At 38.1% G+C, this 25,492-nt stretch overlaps 2 protein-coding genes across 2 annotated transcripts; one reads left to right on the top strand and one right to left on the bottom strand.

Moving 5' to 3' along the window:
• Window positions 1-2,580: 2,580 nt before the first annotated feature.
• Window positions 2,581-19,224, bottom strand: arhgap1 (Rho GTPase activating protein 1). Its single transcript, XM_041978569.1, has 13 exons — window positions 19,139-19,224; window positions 13,091-13,309; window positions 11,841-11,939; window positions 11,666-11,753; window positions 11,006-11,137; window positions 9,810-9,896; window positions 7,902-8,000; window positions 7,679-7,786; window positions 7,508-7,584; window positions 7,338-7,415; window positions 7,128-7,256; window positions 6,323-6,426; window positions 2,581-6,236 (listed from the first exon to the last, which is right to left on the bottom strand). The coding sequence occupies exons 2-13, from the start codon at window positions 13,212-13,214 to the stop codon at window positions 6,069-6,071; spliced, it is 1,293 nt and encodes a 430-aa protein (XP_041834503.1). The 5' UTR covers window positions 13,215-13,309; window positions 19,139-19,224; the 3' UTR covers window positions 2,581-6,068.
• A 1,092-nt stretch (window positions 19,225-20,316) lies between these two features.
• Window positions 20,317-24,396, top strand: arl6ip6 (ADP-ribosylation factor-like 6 interacting protein 6). The gene is made up of 4 exons (XM_041978577.1): window positions 20,317-20,643; window positions 20,719-20,772; window positions 20,856-20,988; window positions 21,069-24,396. Exons 1-4 carry the CDS (start codon window positions 20,511-20,513, stop codon window positions 21,160-21,162), a joined length of 414 nt encoding a protein of 137 aa, XP_041834511.1. The 5' UTR covers window positions 20,317-20,510; the 3' UTR covers window positions 21,163-24,396.
• Window positions 24,397-25,492: the final 1,096 nt, after the last annotated feature.

Genomic DNA, 25,492 nt, shown 5'->3' with positions numbered 1-25,492 from the left:
ATAAGGATAATTAACATGTTTGTCGTGTCATTAAGTCTAAAGCATCACTTCACATTTTCACTGCAGCCTCACGTGCATGCAGGTCTTTTTACCAGCACAAATACTGTTTGTAGTAACATCAAAACCTTTCCATGTACAAGACACTCTGTACACACACCAGGAAACGTGAGGAGAGGGAGAATCAAATTGCAGTGGATGCTCCAGGAGGTGGACATGTCCTCTGGATGATGGAAAAGTACCACCACACCCTTCTGTGGGAGTCGGGCTTAAATGATTAAATCCTTCTCACATTCATTTGTTCTCTCTGACCAAAAAAGGAAAAAAAAATGCTGACTGGGACATTCTTTCTTTCAGCTGCACACAGAATGAGTTCACTGCACTATGTTTAGAAGTGATGTTTTCTCTCGGAGCATTTCCTCACATCAGGTGCAGCTTTATTTTTCACCTGCTTTACATTTCACGTGCCACCTAGTGAGCTTTAAACTACATTTCATCTCCCATAAAACCTTAAAATAAGTTAAAGAATATTTTGATAGAGTAATGATTTCATGAGTAATCCATCCATCCGTAATCTATACCGCTTCATCCAGTTTAAGTGTCGGTTACAGAAGCTGGACCTAACCCAGCTTCTAGCAGGTGAGAGGCAGGTACACCTGGACAGGTCGCCGGTCCATCACAGGGCTCCATGATCATCAGTGGACAGGTGAAAAGCTGCATCTCTGATGGGATGGGGCTGCATTAGTGTCTATGGTGTGAGCAGCTTCCACATCTGTGAAGCTCCATCAATGCTGAAAAGTACATGGAGGTTTTAGAGCAACATCTGCTCCCATCCAGACAACGTCTAGATGCAGATTTCAACAGGACAATGCTGAACCACATCCTGCATCCATCACAACAGCATGGCTTCACAGGAGAAGAGTCCAGCTGCTGAACTGGCCTGCCTGCAGTCCAGACCTTTCACCAGTACAAAACATCTGGAGCATCATGGAAACAGAAATCCAGCAACCAAGGTCTAGGACTGTAGAGCAGCTAGAATCCTGCATCAGACCAGAATGGAACAACATTCCTCTCCTAAAGCTCCAGCAGCTGGTCTCCTCACTTCCCAGATGTTTACAGACAGATGTTAGAAGAAGAGAGGATGCTACACGATGCTGAACATCATCCTGGAACTAGTTTTTACAGACATGTTGCTGCCATCAGATTCACTATCAGCTCATATTTTCCATGACTTGGTAAAATGTTTCAGTTTATGTCTGATATGTGGTTTATGTTCTGCTAGGAATAAAATATGAGCCGATGAGGTTTGCTAACATTGTACTTTGCTTATGAGCCTTATGAGAAAACTCCACCTTTTTTTATTGGTCAGGTGTTGTTTCGATTTGTCAGAGATTATGTAACACACCAACGCATAAGCAGCAGATATGACATGGACGTTATTACAGGTGAATATTAGCAAAGACACTACTAATGTAGAGTTTAAGATTTAAATAATCTTTTGGACTTTTGAGGTACTGTGTGTAATTAGTGTAGAAATTATTAATAAAGTTTTAAGCACCTGGAGTCATGATACCAGTAAATATTTGGTATCATTACCAAGAATTCTACATTTCACTGTTTCTGTGGCATTAATGGGAAAATCAGGAAGGAGAGGTCACATGCACATATTCAATCAGTGTGTGTGGTTTGGGTGATGTTTGCAGTGAGTGTGCCACCTAGTGAGCTTTAAACTGCATTTCAGCTCCCATAAAACCTTAAAATCCAGTCAAAGAACATTTTGATAGAGTGATGATTCCATGATTAATCCATCCATTCGTTATCTATACAACTTCATCTAGCTCAGGGTCGCGGGGAAGCTGGACCTAACCCAGCGTCTAGCAGGTGAGAGGTCAGGACAGGTCATCAGTCCATCACAAAGCTCCATGATTAATCCTAGGGTGGATGCCACAGCTTTTCCCTCCATCATTCTCTAAAAATGGTGGTGGAAAAACACAGTGGTCATGAGCTAAATCAGCCTGCAGGTGCATTAACACCCCTCCTTTTATTAAATAAATAAAGCTAATGATGCAGAAAAGCTCTAAATATGGTTTATTTATAAAGCACCATTTTTACTTTTCAGGGAGTTAACAAATTCTGCTGAGCCCAATAAATACAGCAACTATTTTCTACACTTGTTTATGGAGATGTCAGACGTATTTGGGCATTAATGTGAAACAGAATCTACCAGGCAGAAGTTCGGATGCTGAATTGACTTTTTTCTGTGATGAAAAGTGAATAAAACTCAACTAAAAACTGTGACTGTGAAACTGTGTACCATCCAAAATAAATAGACATGCATGAAATCAGTAGACATGGTGCTATGAGCAGACGCATTAGTCTCAGCCAAGCAATTTAAATGTATATTTGACAACTATAGTGAATTTTTCTTCTTCTTTACTTGTGGAGCTGAAATGAGTCTCCATTTCAGATGGTAGGGTCAAAACTATACGGAAATACATACTTAGCTTCTTTAGTACCTTAACTTTTTATCTTTTTTCCTTGCCGTAGTGTGATTTGAAACGATTAATAACAGTGAAGCAAATGTTTACACTCAACATTTATTGGTTGCTTACATCAAGATTACAGCATATTACCTTTTTCATACATGAATAAGACCAAAACCCACAGTACTGGATATGAAAAGTAAAGGAAGAAACAACAGTTAAGATCACCAGGTCTCAATATTCCAGCATGGAAACCAAACTTCTCCACTAAAACTCAAACCAGAACTTCCTACCATGGATGTATTGATCACAGTCACCATGACGGCAATTACAGTACAAAAGATCCATAGATTAAGGCCGTAATCGATCACAGAACTGAGGACAAACAGTGAATTGACAGAAATTGCACTTGATGAAGATAAAATTTTAAAATAGAGAAAGAAAAGTTAGGTTCTCCTGATGGGGATTTATGAGTTATAATCCACTGAACGTGGATGAAAATTGAGAAGAAAAATATGGAAATGAAGAAGCGTGAATGCAACATTGCGTCCCAGAATTTCTATTTTACTTTCACAAAAGTAGGATTATCACTATAACAGCTCGTTAATCCTCCTCAGCTGTTATGGATGTTTTATCACTCCAATTCCAAAGATCGTTGGGATGCTGTGTAGAACATAAACGACATATCAGAGGCTGGAACTGAGACATTTTAAAACTTCATTTTGAATCTACCTGCAGCAACATGTTTGTAAGTTTCAACAGGGGCAACAAAAGGCTGGAAAAGTAAATGGTACAACCAAAAACAACTAAAGGAGAATTTGACCACTGATCAGGTGGACGGGCAACAGGTCAGTAACATGACCGGGTATAAAAGGAGCATTTCAGAGAGGCAGAGCCTCTCAGATGGAAAGACGGACAGAGGTTCACTAATCTGAGACAAACTGACAACAGTTTCAGAGAAATGTTAAACAAAATTATGAAGACTGTGAAAGTCCCATCTACAGTGTATAGCAGTAAAATATTCAGAGAATCAGGAGGAATCTCTGTACGCAGGGGATGAGGACGAATTCACCATGCACTATGTTGTTAATGTTTAGAATAAAATATGGGTTTATGAAATTTGTAAATCACTGCATTCTGTTTATATCTACGTTTTCCACAGCATCCCACGTCTCTAGGAATTGGCGTTGTAGTTATGTTGAATTCTCAGTCCTGTGATCATCTATTACAGCTGAGCTCAGCAAAACCAGGAGTGCGTTTTCCGCCTGTTGACAGGCTGCTCAGCATTCCGTTGTCATGACGACCAGGCTTTGTTGAGAGCATCACTTTATATTAATCTATGTCTACACCGGCACTTTGATGGTTAATCACATGACCACTAGGGGGACACAAATAAGGCACAAGCATGCACACACACATACACACTCACACACACACATATTGCTGCTGTCAAAATCTAAAGATTTAAAGATTTTCTTTATTATTTAATACTTAGAGAAGAAACCAGTTTTTTGTTGGTTTCTTTTTTTAATTTTATATGTCTTCTTTCAGAAATAATTTCTTTTATATTACAGTTTAAATAATAATAATAAAAAAAGATATAATCACAAATTAACCTTTAGCTGATGGACTGTTTATTTTTTTTATTATTCATCCTTATTTTTAAAAAATAATGAACATATTTGAAGCCCAAAAGTTTGACATTTAAATTCAGTGGAGTCAGCATTAACATACAAACACGCACCTACACACAACCATTTACACATCAACTTCATGTCAATAAGACACGACCTGAAATCACAACAAGTAAACATCTGAGAATATTTTGTTGTTTTTGTTTTCAGCTCCGTTCAAACTAAAATTTCTTACAGTTTGGTGTTTTTTTTTAGACGATTCATATTCATATTACAGCAACGTTACAACACAAATATTTATCCACTGTCAATATTTTGGAGAAAACTGACCAGCTACAGGAAGGAAACAGCTGATCGGGGTCACGAGGGTCGAATTTAAACCCAAACCTCTTAAATCGTATAAAAACAGGTCACAACGATCACTTCAAGCTGCTGCTTTCTGATGATTTTTTAAAGAAAATTGTCACTTTGGATGCGCTCGTTGGAGACAGAAGCAGAATATTCAACACTTTGGAAACAGTGCAGCACGAGAGCTGCAGACAAACTAAACATCCAGGGAAACAATGAGAGGAAATGGAGAAGGAATGAAAACATGTAGTGGGAAGCTACTAGCATCAAATCACACTGACAGCACTAGTGTTACCAAGAAACACCAAAACCAAGACCCTGTTCTTGAACCAGAATTTGATCCAAACCTGCTGTCATCTCTCCAACCCTGCACTGAACATCATGCAAGTATCCTCAATATGGCGGCTGAGGAAAACACTGGAAACAGGAGTTAAACGATCGCAGGCAATCGCACATAAAAACACTGCTGGCGGGCGCCGCAGTGAAGAGTGCACATGCTGCAGGGGCTCGCTGCGGATTATTTCAGCCTTAAAGAACTTGGACAAACTCCATTAGTGGCACATCATTCATAAAAAAATATATATAAGGCAACTAAAGATAAGAGAAAAAAACAAACTTTAGCTTTCTGTGCTACATGTAGGATGAATAAGAAGAACTGAAAACCACATCACACATAAAGCTGCACCGCTACGGAGGCTTTAACATACAGTATGATGGACTTTGACGACGTATCAGAGGCAGGATTTACAGATGCGATTCTAAAAACTTGGTACCCACAACCATAGCTTACCTTTTCATTTAGGAATCCCACAGAAAGGAAGTCCAGAATCTGAATGCACCTCCTAAACCAGGTCCAGCATTTCAGAGATTGTCCACACGATTTAGTACCACGTTCACGAGTTAACCTGAGTCTATCAACTCAAACCTCACCCTCGCTTTAGCTCAGATTCCTCAGCCTACAAGACGTTTGGTAATGTTTGTGAGGAAAATTTCTTTTGGCACTATATTAAAAAAACAAAAAAAACGGCACATAACAAAAATACAGAGAAAAGAAGGAATCATTGATGACTGACAGGCAGGACCGCGACAACATCGGACACAAACACAGGAAGTTTGGAAGGGGATGGGAGCTTAAACCATGTGACAGAACTGTAGTGTTCTCTATTAACCCTTCACTCACAGGTGGTCCCATAATCCCACCGAACGGTTGCTGGGGAAACTCTGGTAAATGTAGCCGACCAATCAGAGAATCTGATGGAAGACACTGTGATGGATGCGAGAGAAGAGTAATATATTCAAGTGAAGTTAAGAAACTAAATTTAAAGAAAGGAACAAATAAAAAAAAAAACAGACTGGATCAGATGCACAGTCTGGACTCTGAATGAAAGGATAATTAGCTGCTGCTTTTTGTGCCATCAGCTGTTTGGAGGGATAATTTAACGTTTATCCCAACAACACAGAAAGAAAAAGTTGTTTTTATTTGATTAGAAAAGCAGACGGAGGCGACTGCTGGTCCGGATTGGTCGAGAGCAGAGGTGAGTTTAAGTCTAAATGCTGCAGGGGAGAGCGAGGTCTCTAATGAGGTCTCGGTGGGGCGGGAGGGGGATTAAGGAAAGACCAGATGCTGCTGGTCCAGCAGGGTTCTGGTAAAGTTGTTAATCGGGCCGATGGCGCTGAGTGACATGGCGGCGTCCCGTCCCCACAGCAGGTTTGGGCCGAACACCACGGCCAGGTTACTGTTGGTCATCTTATTCACCTCGCTGCTGGCTGACACCTACAAAACAGACAGGACACGTTGTAACGGACAGGTGAGAGCATGTAAGCAGGCCCTTAGGCGGAGGTGGGGACTGACGGCTGTACCTGAGCCAGAAACGTGATGAGGTATCGCAGCGATGCATAATTCTCCTCTGGCAGAGACTCCACCAGAGTTTTCATCACTTCCACCTGGTTGTCACTGGATACGGCTGCAGGACAAAACAAACAGGACCAGGATGAAACACAGGGTTCAACAAAAGCAGAATTCAGAGAGCGAAGGAGGCCGTTTCCTCCTCCTGATGATCATGTTGTTAAAGGTAAAGGAAGCGCACAAGCTGAGTCGCTCGGCCGTTAAACGATATGTTAAAGCAGAACTACAGCGGCAAATCTGGAAGTAAAAGAAAAAGCGATGATGATGATAGAGGAAGGATAGAACGTGAAAGTACAACATATATTTATTTAACTAAAGGCAGGATTAGTTGATCAAGAGAAAGGTAATCGCGTGCTGTAAAGTTAACAGGTGGCCAGATGTTCGTCACCACACATCTGCAAAAACTGCTTTAGCTGCAGGAAACAGGGATTATTATTCCAAAAAAAGAAAAAAAAAAAACCTGACGAAGTTGATGATCACAGTGTAATCATATAGTCAACCAGTAATTTGAGAGACTGGGTACGACTGGGTAAGAAAGTCCTTTCTGTGTGGAGTTACTCCTGACTGGGAGAGAAAAACAAGTCCAGCTTTAACTAAGCCTTGCTGTTATTGGTTGCCAGTCTCCATTGCAACTGATGTGTGACTGCTTTTGCGATACCGACTCAAGGATAAATTCAGGCAGGATGGACGGGAAGTCTGGATGAGTTCAGGATGCCCTCATTTGTCTCAGACGCTCACCCGCAAACGTCTTGAACTTACAGGCGAAGTTGACGATGTCGTTGTAGAGCTGGTAGGTGAGCAGAGGCTCAGGAAGTTCCCTCAGGAACGTCTTCAGGATCACAGCAGCCAGGTGGACGTCTTCCATCTCTTGGAAACTTACCGAGATGCCTAAAAAGCATAAAAGGGGAAATCATCCTCTCCTTCCAGGAACAGGATTAGTGAGATCCAGGTGAGAGCGGCGGACTGTACCTGAATTATACTTGAGCTGGACCTCCTTCACCAGGGTCACGTTGGCCGACCGTCTGAAGATCCCCTCAATCTCCAAACCTGACAGACGCACACAGATCAGATCAGAACAGGGAGGTTACACAGATATTACATCAAGATGGACGTTCTCCAGCTGGTTCTGTCTGGATCACCTTGTTCTGAGAGGAAGTTGATGGTGTCCCTCATCACCACGGGAACCAGATCATCATCTGGAGTCCTCTGTCTCAGCCTGAGACCCAAAACACACATGAGAACAAGAAGCTTCAACCAGATACTTTATTTATTTATTCATTCATCAGCTGGGAAGAAAAGCAGTGACTTACAGTGAGAGTGAAACTCCGAACACCTGGTCGGGAAGAGGGGGGCTTCGGGGAGGAGATGTGGGAGGCTGGGCGGCTGGTTTCAGAGATGCTTTCAGTTTGTTGTCGTACCTGACAAAGAGAAGATTTTACAGGTAAACAAACACCTCATTACTGAATGTAAGTGTCACCAAACAGGAAGAGAAAAGGCACTAAATGAAATGTGGATGGAGATACGGGCTCTTACTCTCTGACCCGAGCAGGAATCACCAGCTGCTCACACTTCACCACGTCCTCCAGCTCGCTCAGGTAGCTCACGTAGTTGATCTTCCGGCCGAACTTAAAACTAAAACACAGGAAGAGCTTCATTTACAACCGAACTCTGCTTTGAAAGGGTTTTCCTCTAAATAGAAAACACAAACAATCCACCAAAAGCAAACAAGTTTTTACAAAATCCTGTTCTACAAACTATTGAATAAAAAGCTCAGTTTTTCTGAAATAACCTGATTATTTGACAAAAATCTGTTGCTTTTTCTGAATTAGATTATTTTGCCACTTTTGTTTTTTAAATAAAGGTTTAAGAAATTTTTTAGTAAAATTATTTGGTCAATAAAAAAAATAAAAAAAAAATTAAAAATCCCCATTTGTCAAGAAAAACTAAACAGATATTTTTATTTTAAAATGTTTTAATCAAGTCAGAAAAAGAGCTTTTTCCCAGTGAATGCAAATGTTTCTTTAATTAGATAAGAACAAAATAAAAACATATGCTGCAGTTCAAAAGGACTGGACGCTTATTATTTAACTAATGTTAAAATAGATCCTGATGTAAAACCGAAAGTCAAACTATGGACGTTTTTTTTTTTTTTTTTAGAAAATATTAAATACTTTAGCTGTTTTTAGATCAAGTAGAGAGAAAATATGACGGATTCATACAACTGTGTGCGAATAAAAAAAAGAGTTTGTTGCACTTTCTCTGGTTCTTCTGACAGCCTGGATTCTTTATGGGAAAACCTGAATAAATAAATCTGACCTCAGATTAAGTTCGAGTTTTCCAGCCTTGTCAGTGAGTTGAAGAAAAGCCTGAAGCACCTTTTTTTGTTTTTGATTGATGGAATCAGAAAAGTAAAAAAAAAAAAAAAAATTAGGAATAGCATTTTGTGTCCTTTTGTAATTTAGAAAAAAAGAAAAGCTTTTTAAATGTTTATTTGTTTTATCTTAAATCTCAAACGCGTATCAACAATGGTGAAAAATGCTACTTTACTTCACACACTCATCTCTCTCAAGTCTTCCTGGTTTTCCATGAAAGCAAAGTTCCAGCTTGGAATCCGTGTCCAGCTCGACGATTCATCGCTCAGCATCATTTCAATCATTCGCTTCCACCCTCGCTTCTGTTCAACCTGCTTTAAGCTGCTTTTCTTCTGTTGGTTGTTAGTGGAGGTTTATATTTGGCTTTTCTGGATGAAATCTCATTTCCTTCAGCTGCTTTCTTAGTTTACTCACACCTCCTTTCTCTGACCTTTGTTTTGTAGAACATTTCCATTTCCAGTCATATAGTTTGAGTTTGAGTCCTTCCTCCGTCCACCTGTATGTTTGTTCTTGCTTTAAAAGTTAGACATAGCTGACCAACATTTCTTTCCACTCTGAGCTAGACTATGATCCTTTCCATTGTTTCCACTGCCGGCTCTCTGGTTGAACTCATTTTATGAGCAGCTTGTTAAACTCATAAAACTGCACACCTATTTGCATATTTAAACTTGTGCAGGTTTTCCTCACAACTGAATTATTATTTTTTTCTATTGATCCATAATTCTTGTCAGTGTTTGTAGAAGTAAAGCTTTTCTCTTGCAGAGGATTGTACATGTCTGTGTTTGAAATGTTGAATGCTTCACATTTTTTATTTTTAGCTTTGTCCTCTTATCAGAGGAACTGATAACTGCTGAGTAAGAAAACATAACAGCCATTGTTCAGCAGCAGGATTTTCCCATAAATGAAAGTCCTGTAGAACCGAAGCCCTGTATACATGTTAATGCATTACACAAGTTACCAGTCAATATATCAGGTAGCTTTAAATATTAAGTTTAACATCATTTATACTACGTTAAACATTCTTAACATGCCAAGAAAGTCTGATGATTTAAAAAAATAAAAATAATACCTGATGATTGGTTTGAAGAGGATCAGCAGAGTCTTGATGAACATGGTTGGATGGACAATGTAAAGGGCTTTGATGTTCTTCTTATACCTGAAAACACAAACATGGATTTAGACAACGTGCTGTACAGGTGAGGATCCTCCAGGGAGTTTTTCTAAAATCACGCTGAGCCATTATTTAGTCAATTATTCGGAGACATCCATGTATTGATTTGACCAAATCTTCCACTTTAGCTTTCTATGAGACTACAGTCCCCGTGTGAGGCAGTAATATAGAGCTGAGTATCGTCAGCATAATTATGATGTTTGCTTCCATGATCCACGGGAGTGGAAGACGTAGATACTGAACAATAGGAGGCCCAACATGGAGACTTGAGGAATTCTGCATGTTTTCTGTGACTGAACAGATATACAAACTTACATAAAATAGTAAATTTAAAGCGGAATGATGTCAGCATAACGATAAAATAAAATCTGAATGTGTCCACTAGTGATGGGTGGATCTGGATTTTTCCAACTCGCGGGTCCCGCATATATAAAATAATCTTGCCGGCCCCAACTTACCCCGCCTCGCTGCTATTAAATACACGCTAAATAATAGAATTTTATATGGCCTGAAAAATGTGATTGAGAACAGAGCGGAACTGGCAATTAACAAGAATAAATTATGTAACATCACAGGCTACGCGTAATACCCTGGTGTATTTAAAGTGTAACTTCACCCACTGCCGAATTTGAAAACTGCCTGAAACTGCAAGGGTTGGGGTGATCAGGGAGCGGAGAGTAGGCGGGTCGGGATACACAGGCAGAAATGATTGACAGACGGCGAGATGTAAAGTGAGATTCACAAAGCAGCTACGCCACAGAGCGTCTTTGAGGTAAAAGACTTTTCCCCTCCTGAATCTCCTCAGCTACACATGAACCAGGTGGTCCTGAACCGTATCAGTCGGAGCCATTAGCGCCGTTACGCTGGCCTGTCAGCAGCTCCAGCAGCTCTGGAAAGCTGTGAAGGATGTGGCAGCTGCAGGAAGTTGCTGCTGCTACGATTTGAGCTGCTGTCTGTTGCCAGATGAGGATCAGCAGGTAAAGAATAAAGTCCAGTGTTACTTTTACACCCCTCAAACACACAAATCCGTCAGCCCGCGCATCACTAGTGTCCACTTCTGGTGATTATCATCATTACTACGAGGTAACACTTACTTCCTGTCAAACTCCCTGTATGCATCTCGGAGCCAGCCGAGAGATGGTTTGTTTTCACTGGTCAGTCCATGATGGAAATAGATTAGCGTATAGTCACTTTCTACGTACTGATCCAGCGTTCCTTTCAGATACCTGCAAAATATCAACAAACGTTATCATTTAAAGGGATACCTTCATTGTATGACCAGGGTTACCATGGAAACACATTTAAGTTTTTTTTTTTTACACACACATATATATATATATATATATATATATATATATATATATATATATATATATATATATATATATATATATATATATAAAACTGAAACTGTTCATGTTGCAAAAAAAAAACATAAGAAAAGAATTGAGAAACAGACACTTCCTGTAATGATTTCTGAGAAACAGTGTCATACTTAGCAGCTCTGAGAATAAAAATTTCTTTTCCTTACTCAGAAATTAACGAGGTTGGCTAAAAATGAAACCATTTCAAAAGAATTCATTTGACGTATGTTTAAATAAAACCATCAATTTCTGTTGAATCTCACAAAACATTCCAACCGTGTTTTCTAGATGATCTGAACTTCCTACAATGAACAGAAATAAATCTGAATATTTTGCAGCTGTCTGAACCAACTGTTCTGCAGCAGGTCACTAATACACTTCCTGACTTACATCAGCAGTTTGTGATGGTCAAGCTGATGCTGAGGAGGCATCCTGCAGGCATTAAACACGATCACCTTCCTGCCAAAGTTATCGTCCCCTACAGACGGAAATTCAACATTACTAGAATATCTTCACTTTAACAGTCTGAAGAAACAGACAAACACAAGCTTGTTGTAAATCTCACCTGCCACTTCGATGATCTGATGTCTTGCGATGTCGTAGAAAGGGTGGTCCCAGGGCAGGTGAGGCGAGGTTGCATCGAAGCACTGGGACACATCCATCTCTGCAAATCACATTAATTAATAACTTCCAAGGAATTTCACTCCTCTTTCCTCATATTTTGTTGATCAAAATCACTAAAACCAGAGCGAGAAACTTGTGTTTTTTATTCTCAATCAACTTAAAGCACCTAAAAAAAAACAAATTAGGCTGGTTTAAGTCATAATTATCTGATAGATTCCAGTTTGTTCATGTAAACTATGAGTCCTACTCAGACACCAGAATAATCCTGGAGTTCCTCAGGGTTCCGTACTTGTGCCGATACTTTTTACATGCTTCCATTAGGTAAAATATCATTTTATGCAGATGATACTAAGCCACAGTTACCCTATGATTCCTGATTAAACCAATCAGTTGGTCAGAGTACAAAGATAAAGACCTGGATGACTGAATTTTCACCTGAATTCACACAGACTGAGGTTGTTGTGTTTGGACCTCAAAACTCAGGATAAAACAATTTAGCTATGTAATCACTCTAGATGGTTTTAAGTTGACTTCCAGCACTATTGTGAGGGATTTGGGGAGCTATTTTGGACCAGCATCCGTACTTTGACTCACATAAAACAGGTTTCTAGGACCACCTTTTCTCACCTATGTAATATTTGTAAAACACGGAAAGTCCTGATTCAGAGTGATGGAGGAAAAACCAGTCCATGTATTTGTTACATATGGTGGGCCAAAAAATGCAAGAAAAGAAAAATAAAATAGTTTCTTTTCCTTTTTCAGCAGGTATCCCTGCCATAAAGATATGTTCAATGCAATCTGTTGGTTTCCTGAGCTGGGTAATTATCATTAATAATGAATATGAACACAGTTGTTATAAACTGGACAGATGTAGATCATATAATGGATTTCTTTTAATTGAATTGTAACTGGTCTACAACAGACTGGACTAAATTGGAAAGTCTTTTAAAGTGCCTTGGGATGAATGTCGTGAAGCTGAGGAGGTCAGAAAGATCACAAGGTACAAAAAAAGCACTTAAGAGAGGCAGAGTCTCTCAGATGCTGGACAGAGGTTTAACCAACTACTTTTTATCCAAATAAAGTTGAATTGAGTTCTGGAAAAGAAGGTCATTACAGTCGTGAACTCTTCCATGTGTTGGGATGATGATGGGATGATGATGGTGCATGTTGCGGGGATCAGAACCATCTCACCTGACTTGCTGAGTGTGGTCTCATCAGGCGGCCACTGCTGGTCCTCGATGGTGGCCAGCTTCAGCTGTCCTAACTGTGCTGTCGTAGGGTCTTCGCCCACGTCTACCAGCAGCTCGGAAGACATCGCACACGCTGCAGTATGATGTCACACACACCCCCACTCACACACACAAACGGTACGTTGATGTTCACACGCACACACACACACAAAGCTGGAGCCTGTAAGACACACAGAAACGTCAAGTTAGCTTCACAATATTAAGACAGGAAGTGTTTAAAAGACCAACAAGCAGGAACAAAATCTGCAGCTGAACAACCAGCATACATTTCTAATCTCAGCCTTTATAGTTACAAAATCTGCAAGTCTGCCTTTATCACATCTTTGTTAAAGGCGGTAAAGCAACACATGTGGACAACCACAGACCAATTTCACTGCTCAAGTTGGTAAAAGACTAGTCAGTGACCAACTGAGAGGAATTCTATTTTTTCTATTGCATGCATTTATCAGTCTGGCTTTAGAAAACAACACAGCGCTGTAAGAGCTGCTCTTAACGTGGTACAGAACATACATGAAGCACTTGCTGTCTGTCCACTGGTAGCACGGCAGGACAGACAGCATCAGGTGCAGAATGTAGCAACAGCAGCACAGTTGTCAATCCAACACCAAATATTACAGATCCATGCCGCCGTCCAACTTAACATGGAGCAACAGGTCACATTTGTTAGGCTAATTAATGCTAAGGACTAAGAGACAAGGGGCTGCAGTGCTGTTGAGACTAAATTAGTCATTTGGGGGATATTGTTGGAAAGACTGGAGATAATCAAACTATTTCAAATATCTGACAAAATAGAAGACTGACAGTCTTTGCTAAAGTTTGAAGGTCTTTCTTTACCAACTTTTGTCAGTACAGCTCTCCTTTCTGCTGTCCATGTCTACAGATGGTAGCAGAGTGTGTTGGTGTAATAGCATAAACAGTCCACTGCTGATGTTGCATTATCTCGTCTGTGGAAACTTAAACAGGTGCTGAATGCAGACTAATCCAAATTCATGTTTTCTATAAACCTCTACATGACGTTAAAAGGACCTGCACTCTGCACTCTTATGATTTTTAGAGTTTGACTGTCCCTCGTCTGCATACTAAGCTTTGCAAAAGTGAGTCTAGTTTTTGAGAAAAATTTGCCCCTTCCTTTGGTTTGCTTTCACACTCCACTTTACAGCAGTGGAGCAAACCTAGAGAACACCATCGTGCAGTTACTAAAACTGCTTACGAGTGGGCGATTTTCCTCTAAATGACCACTGACCGAGAAGAAAGAAGAAGAAAATTCAGCTCATTGATTGGCCAGGACAGAAAACGGCTCATCCACTGCCACAAAGCAATGAAGCAAAAATAAATTTATTCAGTCTCTGGGTTTCTGTTTTTACTTTGGTGTCCAAAATCTGTCCTGTATGAGCAGCAGGAGAGGTGCCAACAGTTACTCGACATGTTACACTAAAACAAGTCCTACTTCCATATATATATATATATATATATATATATATATATATATATATATATATATATATATATATATGTATATATATGTGTATGTGTGTATGTGTGTGTGTGTGTGTGTGTGTGTGTGTGTGTGTGTGTGTGTGTGTGTGTGTGTGTATAAAACCAGTAAGTTGAATAACAGCAGGACATGAAGGTGTAATAAATGTTCAGATCATGGTTGCTGCAACTTCCTGTTATAAGAGGTTGCAGGTTAACCTGGATTCAGATGGCAGGTTCAGTTAACTAGAAGACTACAGTGTAAAAAGTGTGAGGCTGCACATCTGCACAGGGTTTATATAAATAACATCAGCTGACATATTGACAGACATGAAGCTCTTTCTGAGTGACAGCTCTGACAGCAACGTGATAACAAGAACATTAATTTAGCACTTTCAGAAGACTGACTAAGAAAGACGAAGTCACGTCAACCAACACAGAAAATGAGCTCAAATTATAGGAAAGAGCAAATTTGACTCAGCTGACCATAAAAAAAAAGGAAAAGTTAAAAGCTGGAAGTGTTGTGACTCAAACTCGATCTGCTTCATTCAGTGTTGGAACTTCCTGTTTTTGTTTGGACTTTGGTCTTTATGCTGTTAAAGAGACAGTTCTACTTATTTATTTATCATTAACTCAGAATTTGTAAGGAAATATACAAACATTTAGCAGAAATTCTTATTCAAACACTTCTGGGAGCTGTGGGGTTTAGTACATTAGCTAAGGACACTTCAATATAAAGACGTTAGGGATTAAACCAGTAACCATCACCATCTCTGTTAAGTTCTGCGGGGAAGGACGGATTCAGGGCTACGATCAGGACATTAAACTGTTTGTTTTTGTACAATGTTCAATTCTCATACCAGAACAGTCTTTTTATAGCTAATCTACTGCAGCCATTCTTCTCTCAATCTGAGAAAAATGTGGTTAACACCCAGTCATGCATGGTGAAAAAATGAAGAGAAAAATGTAAATGTGTGTAAAAGCTGCTCTTCACCCTTCCTCCTCCTCCGTTTGACGACAGCGAGTTTAAATGGAGCCTACATCAGCAACATGTAACACCCAGTGAAGCTGAAACTGGAACCAATTATTAACCGCGTCTTTCTTCCTCTTCTCTCATATTAACTGTGTCCCCATTTCATAAATACCCCCCTGCCCCTTATCTCCCAACCCCCACATGCTTTCTCTCTCTAACACACACACACACACTCACTCTCTCTGCAGTGTGATGTTATGCTATCTGACAGCATGTTGCTTTAAATAAATATTGCTAGTAACCAACAGATGCAGTCAGCCTATTCCTGCTGACCAGACACAGTGAACACACAACCCGACCGTTAACAGATAACCACGGATGTCAGAAAGGCGTTAAAAAGGGTTTTAAATGTCGACATCAGCAGCTTCCCTTTTTCTTAATTCACGTCTTCCTAAAAACAAACCTGAAAATGAGCTCAAACAGCAGATCAGTGAAGGTCAAGTCATCACCGGTAGGAAGCAGCATCATTTACCCTCCTAACCAGCTAACATGGCTGTGGTGACTCACGGTTGCTGCTAAAAATATGCTGGTCCAACTAAACAAGTAACCACAGCTGCAACGACCTCCAACATCTCGTTGTGGTTTCAGCTGATAAAAAGGATGGTTTTAAAACATAGTCGGATGAAAACTGTGGCTGTGAGACCCTTAAATGGTCTGCACCAACATGTTCAGCAGACCTGTGCCCCCACAGTCCTGAAGTGATGATCAGAGGAACCAGCCACAGAGATCTGATCTGCCTAACATCACACAGTTTAACAGGTAAATACATAAATATGCTGTAAAGACAAGAAGAATCTGTAGAACTGCTTTTCTGACTCGTTCATAAACTGAAACCTATGAAAAACAAGAATCGATTCAGATCCAATCCCACTATGTTGAAAGGAAAAACCAGCTATTCACTACATATAGATCATGTTTAGTTACTTAAAAAACATAGATCAAATAAAATAAATAAAATGACAAATTAGATTAAACTAAATTAAATATAATAAAATGAAAAAATATAAATTAAGCTAAATGAAAAAAATAAACAAAATAACCCATAAAACATAAAATGACAATTAAATAAAACAAAATATAGTTTACATAAATAAATAAAAAATTAGAACATTTTAAATAAACAAATTAAAAATAAAAATAATAAATAATGAATTAATAACTAAACATATAAATAAAGATCCATCCACAAATAAAAAAATGGATGGACATAAAATATAAAATGACAAAAGAAAATAAAACATAATAAATTTACACAAAATGAAACAACTAAATTAAATAAGCTATCCCCAAATTATATAAATGAGTAAAAACTTAAACATGTTTAAATAAAATAAATTAAATGGAATAAGATAAGAAATAAAAATAGGAGTAATTATTATTATTTTATTTAAAAAAATAAAATGACAAAATTAAATTAAATATAGAACTGGATTACACAATAAAACTAAACTAAATCAAACTAAACTATAATGAAATTATATCTGATGAGATAAATAAAAATAAGAATCAAATACAAATAAAATTTAACAAAATAAGTAAAAATTAAACTAAAAAATTAAATCAAATAAAAAACAATAAAATAAACTAAAGTATTGAAACAAAAATAAACTAATACAATTTTTAAAAATTGAGAAAACAAAATTAAACAAATTAAAACAAATATTAAAAGTAAGACTCGCAAACACTTCTTTTAGTTCACAAAAACAAGCAAATAACGTGAGTCAACATGAAACTCGTTATGCCAAATTATCCATCATTTCCCCTCCGCAGCGTCAAAAAAGAAGAAAGTATTTCCTGAGTAAGAATTCAGCAAATAAATTACCAGCATTCAAAGTTCCACAATCTTAAATAACTCCTTCTTTCTCTTAATTCAGCCAACAACAGCAATAAAAAATAATTATTCAGTCAAACGTCTGCAGTGGTTTTAAACTTCTCCACGGCTGTCTGCCAAAAGATCCTTTCCGGAGATGAAATTCCACCAGATGAAGCTCAGCAGGGGCTGAAAACCCCCAGAAAGCGCTAATAAGTCACCCTCCATTAGAAAGGTTTCTCAAATTACCAATGGTGAGTAAACGGGTGTGAATTCTCACCAAGCAAATAAACACACTGCACTGTTGTGTGGCTGTATTATCACCACAAATCAACAAATAATTATATCCCAGCGTGTTATCTCATAAAGCTCCAAGAGGAAGAGAAAAGACTGAATCAAGTTCTGAGGAGGGTCAGTTCTGTTTGTGATAGAAGATGCTGGGGAGACGATGCTGATCATGGGCATGAAGGAGTCTGTAAGTTGGAGCAATATGACATCCAAACTGCTGCCAGACTAACAGCAGATTTACATGAAAGTTCTTCATTTCCTGTCTGCTGAGCTGTTCATCCAGCCTGTCAGCATAACTCCACTAATGACGAGCGGAGCTGTCAGGAACCTCATGAATGATGGTAAAACTAGTCTGTTACATAAAATTTCAAACTGAACCTTCATCTCACTGATCCACAGCAGGATCATCTACCAACCCACTGTTTCAGCATGTAAAATGTAAACTGGGAAAAGCCTTGACAGCATCTGATGCTGTGCCCCACCATAACACCTGTCTGCAGGTGTCATTGTTTGAGGATTGTGTGTAAATCCAGCCTTCCTTGCAAACACTGGTCATATGAGCCATTTCTAAAAGGATCCAGCAGTCCCAACATCCTGCTGCCTTTATTCCTCCCATCTCACAGTGAAGGAAAGCAGTTCAGTTTATCAGGGGGACGTGGCTCAAACGAAAACAATGATTAAAATCTACATGTTAAACATTCCAGTTGCATTCTTTATAATAAATCATTGCCTTTCCTTTCACATACCTTTTCCAACTAAATTACAATACCATAATGTACAACTAATTATCAGCTGAAGCTTCGTGATTAAGAAAACGCTACAAATCACATTTATGGATAAATGAACAGAACAAATTAGCAACAGCATGATCAAACTGACTGAAATCAAATTAAGTTTGTCGAGTCACCTTTTTCATATAGAAAACTGTTATTAAATCGATCATGTAGCTGATAGTCCAACGATAAAAATAAACAAGTGAACAATGAGAGAACTTAGTTAATTTCCTGTAAATGTTAAAAGTACATTTCAGCTGGAGAGAAGCTCCAGATAAGCTAACTTAGCCACATTAGCTAACGGATGCTGCACTCGTTAGCCAGCTGCCTTGCAAGGTGTTCCGGCTCATTTAACTGGTGTAAAAAAAACAAACACATTTTCTCATTAAAGGATCCGTCTCTGCGCCAGAGTTCAATTTTATACACGAATAAGGTCATTTTATTTGTAGTTAGCTTTGCTAAACTGTCTTACAGTCGCTGAACTAACCGTGATTATCACAACAAATTAGCCCGCTGGCAGAGCAAAGACGCCGCATACAGTCGTCCTGATTCAGACTTGATGAGCTCTTTAAATTAGCCGCAGAGTGACTGGAAGGAATGAAATTTGTTTACCGGAGTTGCGCGACTGCTCCGATTTCATCCGCTGCGTTTGAAGCGTCTGAAGTCGCTTCTTCTTCTGACGGCAACAAAAATATGCGTCATCACCGTTTCCGGTTTGTTCCTTTCAAAGTAATAGTGCCAAAGTAAAAACACTTCTGTTCATCAAGATAGCATGTGTGTGCTTTTTGATGGTGTAATGCGGAAAAGATAACTCCAGTGTCTAACTTTTCCTCACCACTCTTTAGATAATTAGTCACACACATATTTACATCTGTGTTTTTTTCAACTAAAAACAGTTTTATATCACAAACATCGGCCAGATGAGAGTTATTTTCTAACTTCAATGCTTCTGGAGTAAATCACTCTGAACAAATACACATTAAAGGGTTACTGATATTTAATAAATTATATAACATTGACATTTTGCATCAGAAAGCTGCAGGGACTGTAACGTAACAAAAATAAATAAAAAATCTTATTATGAGATTTGAATTCTCTTAGGGTAAGTAGTACACTTACATATGGTGGTGTAGTTATACAGCATGTTGAGAACTACAAACAAAAATAAATTTTCTCTAGATATACTGTAGATTTAAGTTAATTTAGTTAATATTGAACATTTTACTAAATGCATGAAAACATGCTAAACTCATAGCTGCAGCTCTGATCTCCACAGGTTAAACAGCTGTTAAAAAGAACATTTTTGGTGTAAGGCATGAAGATACAGATAAGTCTTATGTTTCAGGCTGATTGATCTGTAAAAAGAAACGTTAAATGAAATAAAAATATGTGCACATGTTCACATTTAAAGGTCATTCAGTTAGCTCAGCTGAAACAAATTTTTTAGCCTTGACATTTTTTTTTTTACATATGTGGTTTGTTTTGAATTTATTTGGATGCCACCAGACCAAGAAACAAAGTCAGAACTTCCTTCATCATATGATACTTTTATAGGTTAGTGATGTTTCTTTACATTTCTTGGGGATAATAAAATAAAAATAAAATAAATTAAAATGTATGTACAAATGTGTATCCATTTGTTTTTTATTAGGAATTTCTATATTTAAACTGAAGTTTGACAATAAAATTCTTTCTTTCTTTCTTTCTTTCTTTCTTTCAAAATACGATTTCCTTTATGGAAATGAGATAAAATTCTATAACTTTGGGTGACGGAAACTCAAAAGGGACAAGTTTGTTTGCGGAAGTGCTCCGCTCGGGAAGAAACGGGTGTCTCAGATCCTGCTGAAACTCAGATTATTAATTTTTCTGAGAATTCCCAATAAATCTACATTTTGTCTTGTGTTTGATAAAGAAAAGTCAGCAGAACTTTTCCAGCTGAATCTCAGACCAGGACGGGTTCTGGTCTCTTCAAACAGCGCAGCTGATGTCTGGGAGCGCGAGGACAGCGCAGAAGGGCTCCAAACCATGGCTCCAGGTCGTCTCTTCGGTTGTGGTCTCCGCTGCAGCCGTGACCGCGGTCGGCTGCGTGTGCGCGCTCCTGTACCCGGTCCTCAAAGGTGGGAGCTCTTCATGTTACCTCAAAATAGGTTTGATCAGAAATCTGTCGATCTGATTGATGATCAATATTTCAGAGCTGCGAGCAGAAAGAGTGACAGCAGAGGATGGTGCTGAGCAGAGGATGCTGGGTGAGTTCTGCTCAGATACTTGGTTCTGGTTCTGGTTGTGTGAGGACTGTCCATCATGAGACATAATGAAAGTGGGTTTTCAGGTTTCTGGAGCGTCCTGGTGCTGTCAGTGTTGGCAGGAATCATCTGCTGTGTCTTATCATGGACTCTCACCTATCTGGACTCCTACCAGCCTGGGACGACGTTCCCATCACCTCTGATCCTGCTCAGCTTCAGGTAAAACATGAGGACGTACTAGTGGAGCGGTGTCAGAGGGCTTTTTATACCAGATGATAATAAATATCTGTTTCCTCCAGAAATGAATCCGCCCATGGTTTCCACATGAGTTATGGGATTGCTGCTCTAAATGGTCTCATGGCCATGGTGACCGTCATCTGGAGCCTCACCTGAAACTGGCTTCTGAGAAGCTCTGCAGTATCAGATCGAACCAACACTTGTAAAGGAACGTTTAGCCATGATAAATCCTCATTTTTTGTCACTGTAAAAAGGGCTTTGGATTTCTGTCAGTGTTCCTAAGGTTAACCTCAGGGGTCAGAGACTGGTTCCAACTGGTTTTCAGGCTGAATCATGCAGGTCAGATGAATATGCAGAGAATACAGCGTTGTTTTATTGTTGTTAATTTAATAAAATTTAGTTTATTTCAGTTGTTTACAAATAAAACAAGGACATTTGCTTTTCTAAATTTGGTGATACTTTACAGTCAACAACCCACAATGACGACATAAACAGATTTTATAAGATTTTCTGTAGCTGGATGTCAGAACAAACATAAACTGGAGCAGAAAAATACATAAAATACCAATTTAAATGAGAAAAAAGGACCTGAATAGATGAATTTGGAAAAGTCTGTTTAAATTAATCATAAAAAAATAAATCTGTTCAGATTCTCTGAATTAATGAGACAATTCAACTATAAAAGCTCTACAATAACAAACTAATAAGCCAAGGTTATGTAACTTAGTATGAAATTAGTATAATTTTGCAGATTGACCCTTTAGCTGCACTGGAGCCTTTTTCCTTTTACAGCTGAGAAGTAAAGAAATGACGGGAAGCCAAGTTTATGAGCATCCATTTGTTTTTGTAGCTAAGATAAAGTTTGTTTTCCTTCAGAAAAACTGAAAAAAAAACTTTTTTTAATTTTGTAAAACAGGCTTCTTAATTAAAAAACCAGCTTTTTTCCTCTGCAGAAGTTTGGGGTTTCTTCAGTTTTAATCTTCTCTACATCCACTAGGGGGCAGTGTATGACTGATTTAATATGGAATTGTTTAACTGTTAATCTGCAGCTCTATTGTAAATGTGTATTAAAGTAGTGAAAACTTGTTCTCATATATATTATGTTATTGAGAAAGAAATATGAGCAGGGTTCAGTAAGTGTAAGTTCATAGTCAGCATGTATACAGTGAACTTGTTCCTGGGCAGAATCCACTGCATTTTCCTTTTTTTTTCCCCCCAACTCTGGTGAAAAGCAACCAGTCATGATCCTGTAAAAAATTCTTTTAAACCTCCTAGAGCAGCCTTCATTCACAAGTAGTTTATACCAGAACTCAAAGTTTGGGCTTTTAAATAAATAATCCTCATTTTACATAAAACTAAAGATTCTAGAAATGGTGTTAAAGGAAGACTGTACATATGCCATAAAATGACTGTTTCACTCTGAAACTTTGGCTATTCAACTAAATGCGAATCAGGTACATGTGTGAAGGTTTGGGGTTTTAAGGACTTGCTAAGCATCCACCCTGTGTCAAAATCCGGTCCACGGGGGCCGGTATCCTGCAGATTTTTATTGTTTCTCTGATCTAACACACCTGATTGAAATTAATGGGTTACTGTGAAGAAGTTGACAAGAAGCTGTTGGATCCATTTGATTTTATTCAGGTGTGTTGGAGCAAGGAAATAACTAAAACCTGCAGGATAGCGGCCCTTGAGAACCGCAGTTTGACACCCCTAAATACTGAGTTTGCAGCTCTGCATCCAATCATCCAGTAGGAAAGAAAAGATGCAGATGTTAGTGATGGAGAGAAAGAAGCCTGCATGTTAACTATTCATCAATAATGAGAAAGCAGAGTTCTGTACTCAGGAAGCAGTTTGAGTTCTTTTGTTTTTCAATTACACTTCATTTGTATTGCACCAATTCATAATAGTCATCTGGAAATACTTTTAAGCCCTTAAAATCCTGCAGTTTTTTACCTAAAGTGGGTTTTTATATTTAAAAGATTTGTTTTGGACCAGCTGTTTTACTACATTTACTGGACCACTGCAGATGTAACAGAAGCATTTTTGCTGCAGCATCATCTGCTACTGGAGTACAGTATGGCTGCAACGATGCATGGCATCTGTGACTGCTCTGATATACGTGTTTAATGAATGTACAGTTAGAAATGACATACATCATTCACATCTCAGGAATTTTACAATGTGTAGGTACCTGGAAGGGAGACTAAGTAAAATACATATTTATTTGTGAAATAACATCATGTCCTGCACACAGACATCTAGGACTAACAGGTACCAGAAAAAGTCCAATTCAGTCCAATTCATTGAACACCAAATTAAGACAAATCAATAATATGATTCAAATTATCAAAGAAGAAACTTGAAATAAAATCACCTTTATATTTTCCTCTTAAGCTTTGCACTAATTTCCTAACAATGTTTTTTTTTTTATTTTAATCCTTATATTAAATAAATGAAAAGTAGTTAAATTGGACATCTACGTTTGGTGTAGTTGTTCCTTTACATGACATATTTAACTAAACTAATCCTTTCCTTTGGTAAGTGTGCGCTGTGGCTTTCAGAGCACAGCCAGGTACGTAGTGATAAAAGAGTGGGCTAAGTTTCCTGTATTATAACTGTGGAGACACCTGGTCTTAGGACTGGCATATTTTTGTGGCCCTTGAAGAATAAAATTTTTATTTCCTTCAAAAGCAAGACCATGTGGGACTGGATGATTAAAATGTGGTTAGAGATGTGGAGGCTGTGCAGCAGCAACATGGATGAATGAATGAATACTTTATTAAAAGTACTTTATTAGTCCCATGAGGGAAATAATTATGTTGTGGTAGTTTTTTTTTTTAATTAGACATGAATATTAGTGAAAGTCTTGCCCTGGAGGATGACGGCTTCTGGCAGGAATGACCTCCTGTATGTTTCAGTGGACCTGAAGTAGCCTCTGACTGAACTCATTGTTTCCTCACTGATGTTGTTTAGAGGGTGTGAAACTTCTGCAGTTCAATAGTCAAATAAATATTAAATAATCATGTCAACAGCTGGATCACAAAAAATTGCAGTCTTGTTTTTATTAAATGAAAAAAAATCCAACAAAACTTTACATGTTTATTTTAATACACATGGTTACAAAATAAAGGAACACCTGTAAATGATGTAAAACACATTATTTGGCAATTTGGTTTGTTTCTGATTGCATAGATAAGCTGAAAAACAAAGAGGAAGTGATGCAAAAGTTTGTTTTTTCAGTCATAAAAAAAGAGTCCCTCTTTAAATTCTAAGGTTTTATGTAATAGGACATAAAAAAATGATCTGAATCTCTGGTTAAATTAACCTCAGATGATCTTTTTATTTGCTGATTATTAATCAAATACATTCAAATTAATTACAGACTCTTCATTTAGTAAAGGGGGTTATTTATTGCTAAATATAATAAATGATGTGCTTCTGTTGATCTCACCTGATAACAACCAGATAACTTATTATCTTGTTATAAAACCTTGGAACTGATAGAGGGCAGATTTTCTCTTTCACTGGACTGTTTGTGTAGTTCATAAACAAGTTTATTTACAACTACATCTAAAAAAAATAGTGCAAATTAATTTAATCACATTCACAGGAAACAGCACAAAACAGATCAATGCATGACTTAAACCAGAGTTAAAGGAAAAATAATATACATGATGGGAGGAAAAACGGAAGAAAACTTTGGATAAAGGATGTTTTTTTTCAGTCTGGCACACAAACATGTTTGTTTAAATAAAAATAAATATGAATTTCCAGACTTTAGTCTGTTAATGTAACATTATGTCTGTTCGTGGTGGCAAAAACTGAATTTATTCAGATTTATTATCACAAAGTTAAGGATTAATTTCAGTGTATGTGCAGATCACTTTCCTGTGAAGGTAACAAAACTGGTCCTAACTTTTTATTCGACTCATTATCCCAGTTTCCCACAGAGAAAACTTCATACACACATTTTTTAACTTTACTAAAAGGCAGGTGAAGAACTTTGGCTTCAGAGATACTAATTTAATCACAAACTACACAATAGGTGGAAGAAAAAGAAAGAAACACCAGTAAATCTAGACAAACACTATATTTAACAGAAGGAAGCAGCAATGTCACTAGCTGGTTTGGTTTGTGGACCAACTAGTTGGTAACACATATGAATGTTTCAAGTAAGAGAATTAAGGATCATCTTCCCATCAGCTGCCATCAGACTTCCACTCACTTCCTCCAGGATGTCACAGCAGCTTTTGTTAAAAGTCACACAAGCACAAAATCAGAAGTTTGAGTTGTGATTCCTGGAGGAACTACGTACTGGGAGGCACAGCTAAGTTTTAATGTTAGAAACTAACAATTTCTCCTTTGCAGCTTACAATTTGTTCAACGTAAACATAAACTACGTGTTTATTGCAGTGCTTTATTGTTCTATTTCGTATAAGCTTCGCGTTTTAAGGGTATTGCTAGTGGGTTTATCTCTTGTGTGCTT

Source organism: Melanotaenia boesemani, chromosome 24, assembly GCF_017639745.1.
Source record: "Melanotaenia boesemani isolate fMelBoe1 chromosome 24, fMelBoe1.pri, whole genome shotgun sequence".
Taxonomy (NCBI): domain Eukaryota; kingdom Metazoa; phylum Chordata; class Actinopteri; order Atheriniformes; family Melanotaeniidae; genus Melanotaenia; species Melanotaenia boesemani.
Note: the sequence above shows the minus strand (reverse complement) of the source record. Positions and strands in the feature narration are given on the sequence as shown.

Excerpts from the sequence above, each read along its gene's own strand:
- arl6ip6 (XM_041978577.1), top strand. The coding sequence starts at position 20,511 with ATGTCTGGGAGCGCGAGGACAGCGCAGAAGGGCTCCAAACCATGGCTC. Across the intron at positions 20,644-20,718 it reads CCTGTACCCGGTCCTCAAAG|AGCTGCGAGCAGAAAGAGTG; the intron begins GTGGGAGCTCTT and ends TCAATATTTCAG. Across the intron at positions 20,773-20,855 it reads TGCTGAGCAGAGGATGCTGG|GTTTCTGGAGCGTCCTGGTG; the intron begins GTGAGTTCTGCT and ends GTGGGTTTTCAG.
- arhgap1 (XM_041978569.1), bottom strand. The coding sequence starts at position 13,214 with ATGTCTTCCGAGCTGCTGGTAGACGTGGGCGAAGACCCTACGACAGCA. Across the intron at positions 11,940-13,090 it reads GACCACACTCAGCAAGTCAG|AGATGGATGTGTCCCAGTGC; the intron begins GTGAGATGGTTC and ends TGTGATTTGCAG. Across the intron at positions 7,585-7,678 it reads TTCGGAGTTTCACTCTCACT|GCTGAGACAGAGGACTCCAG; the intron begins GTAAGTCACTGC and ends TTTGGGTCTCAG.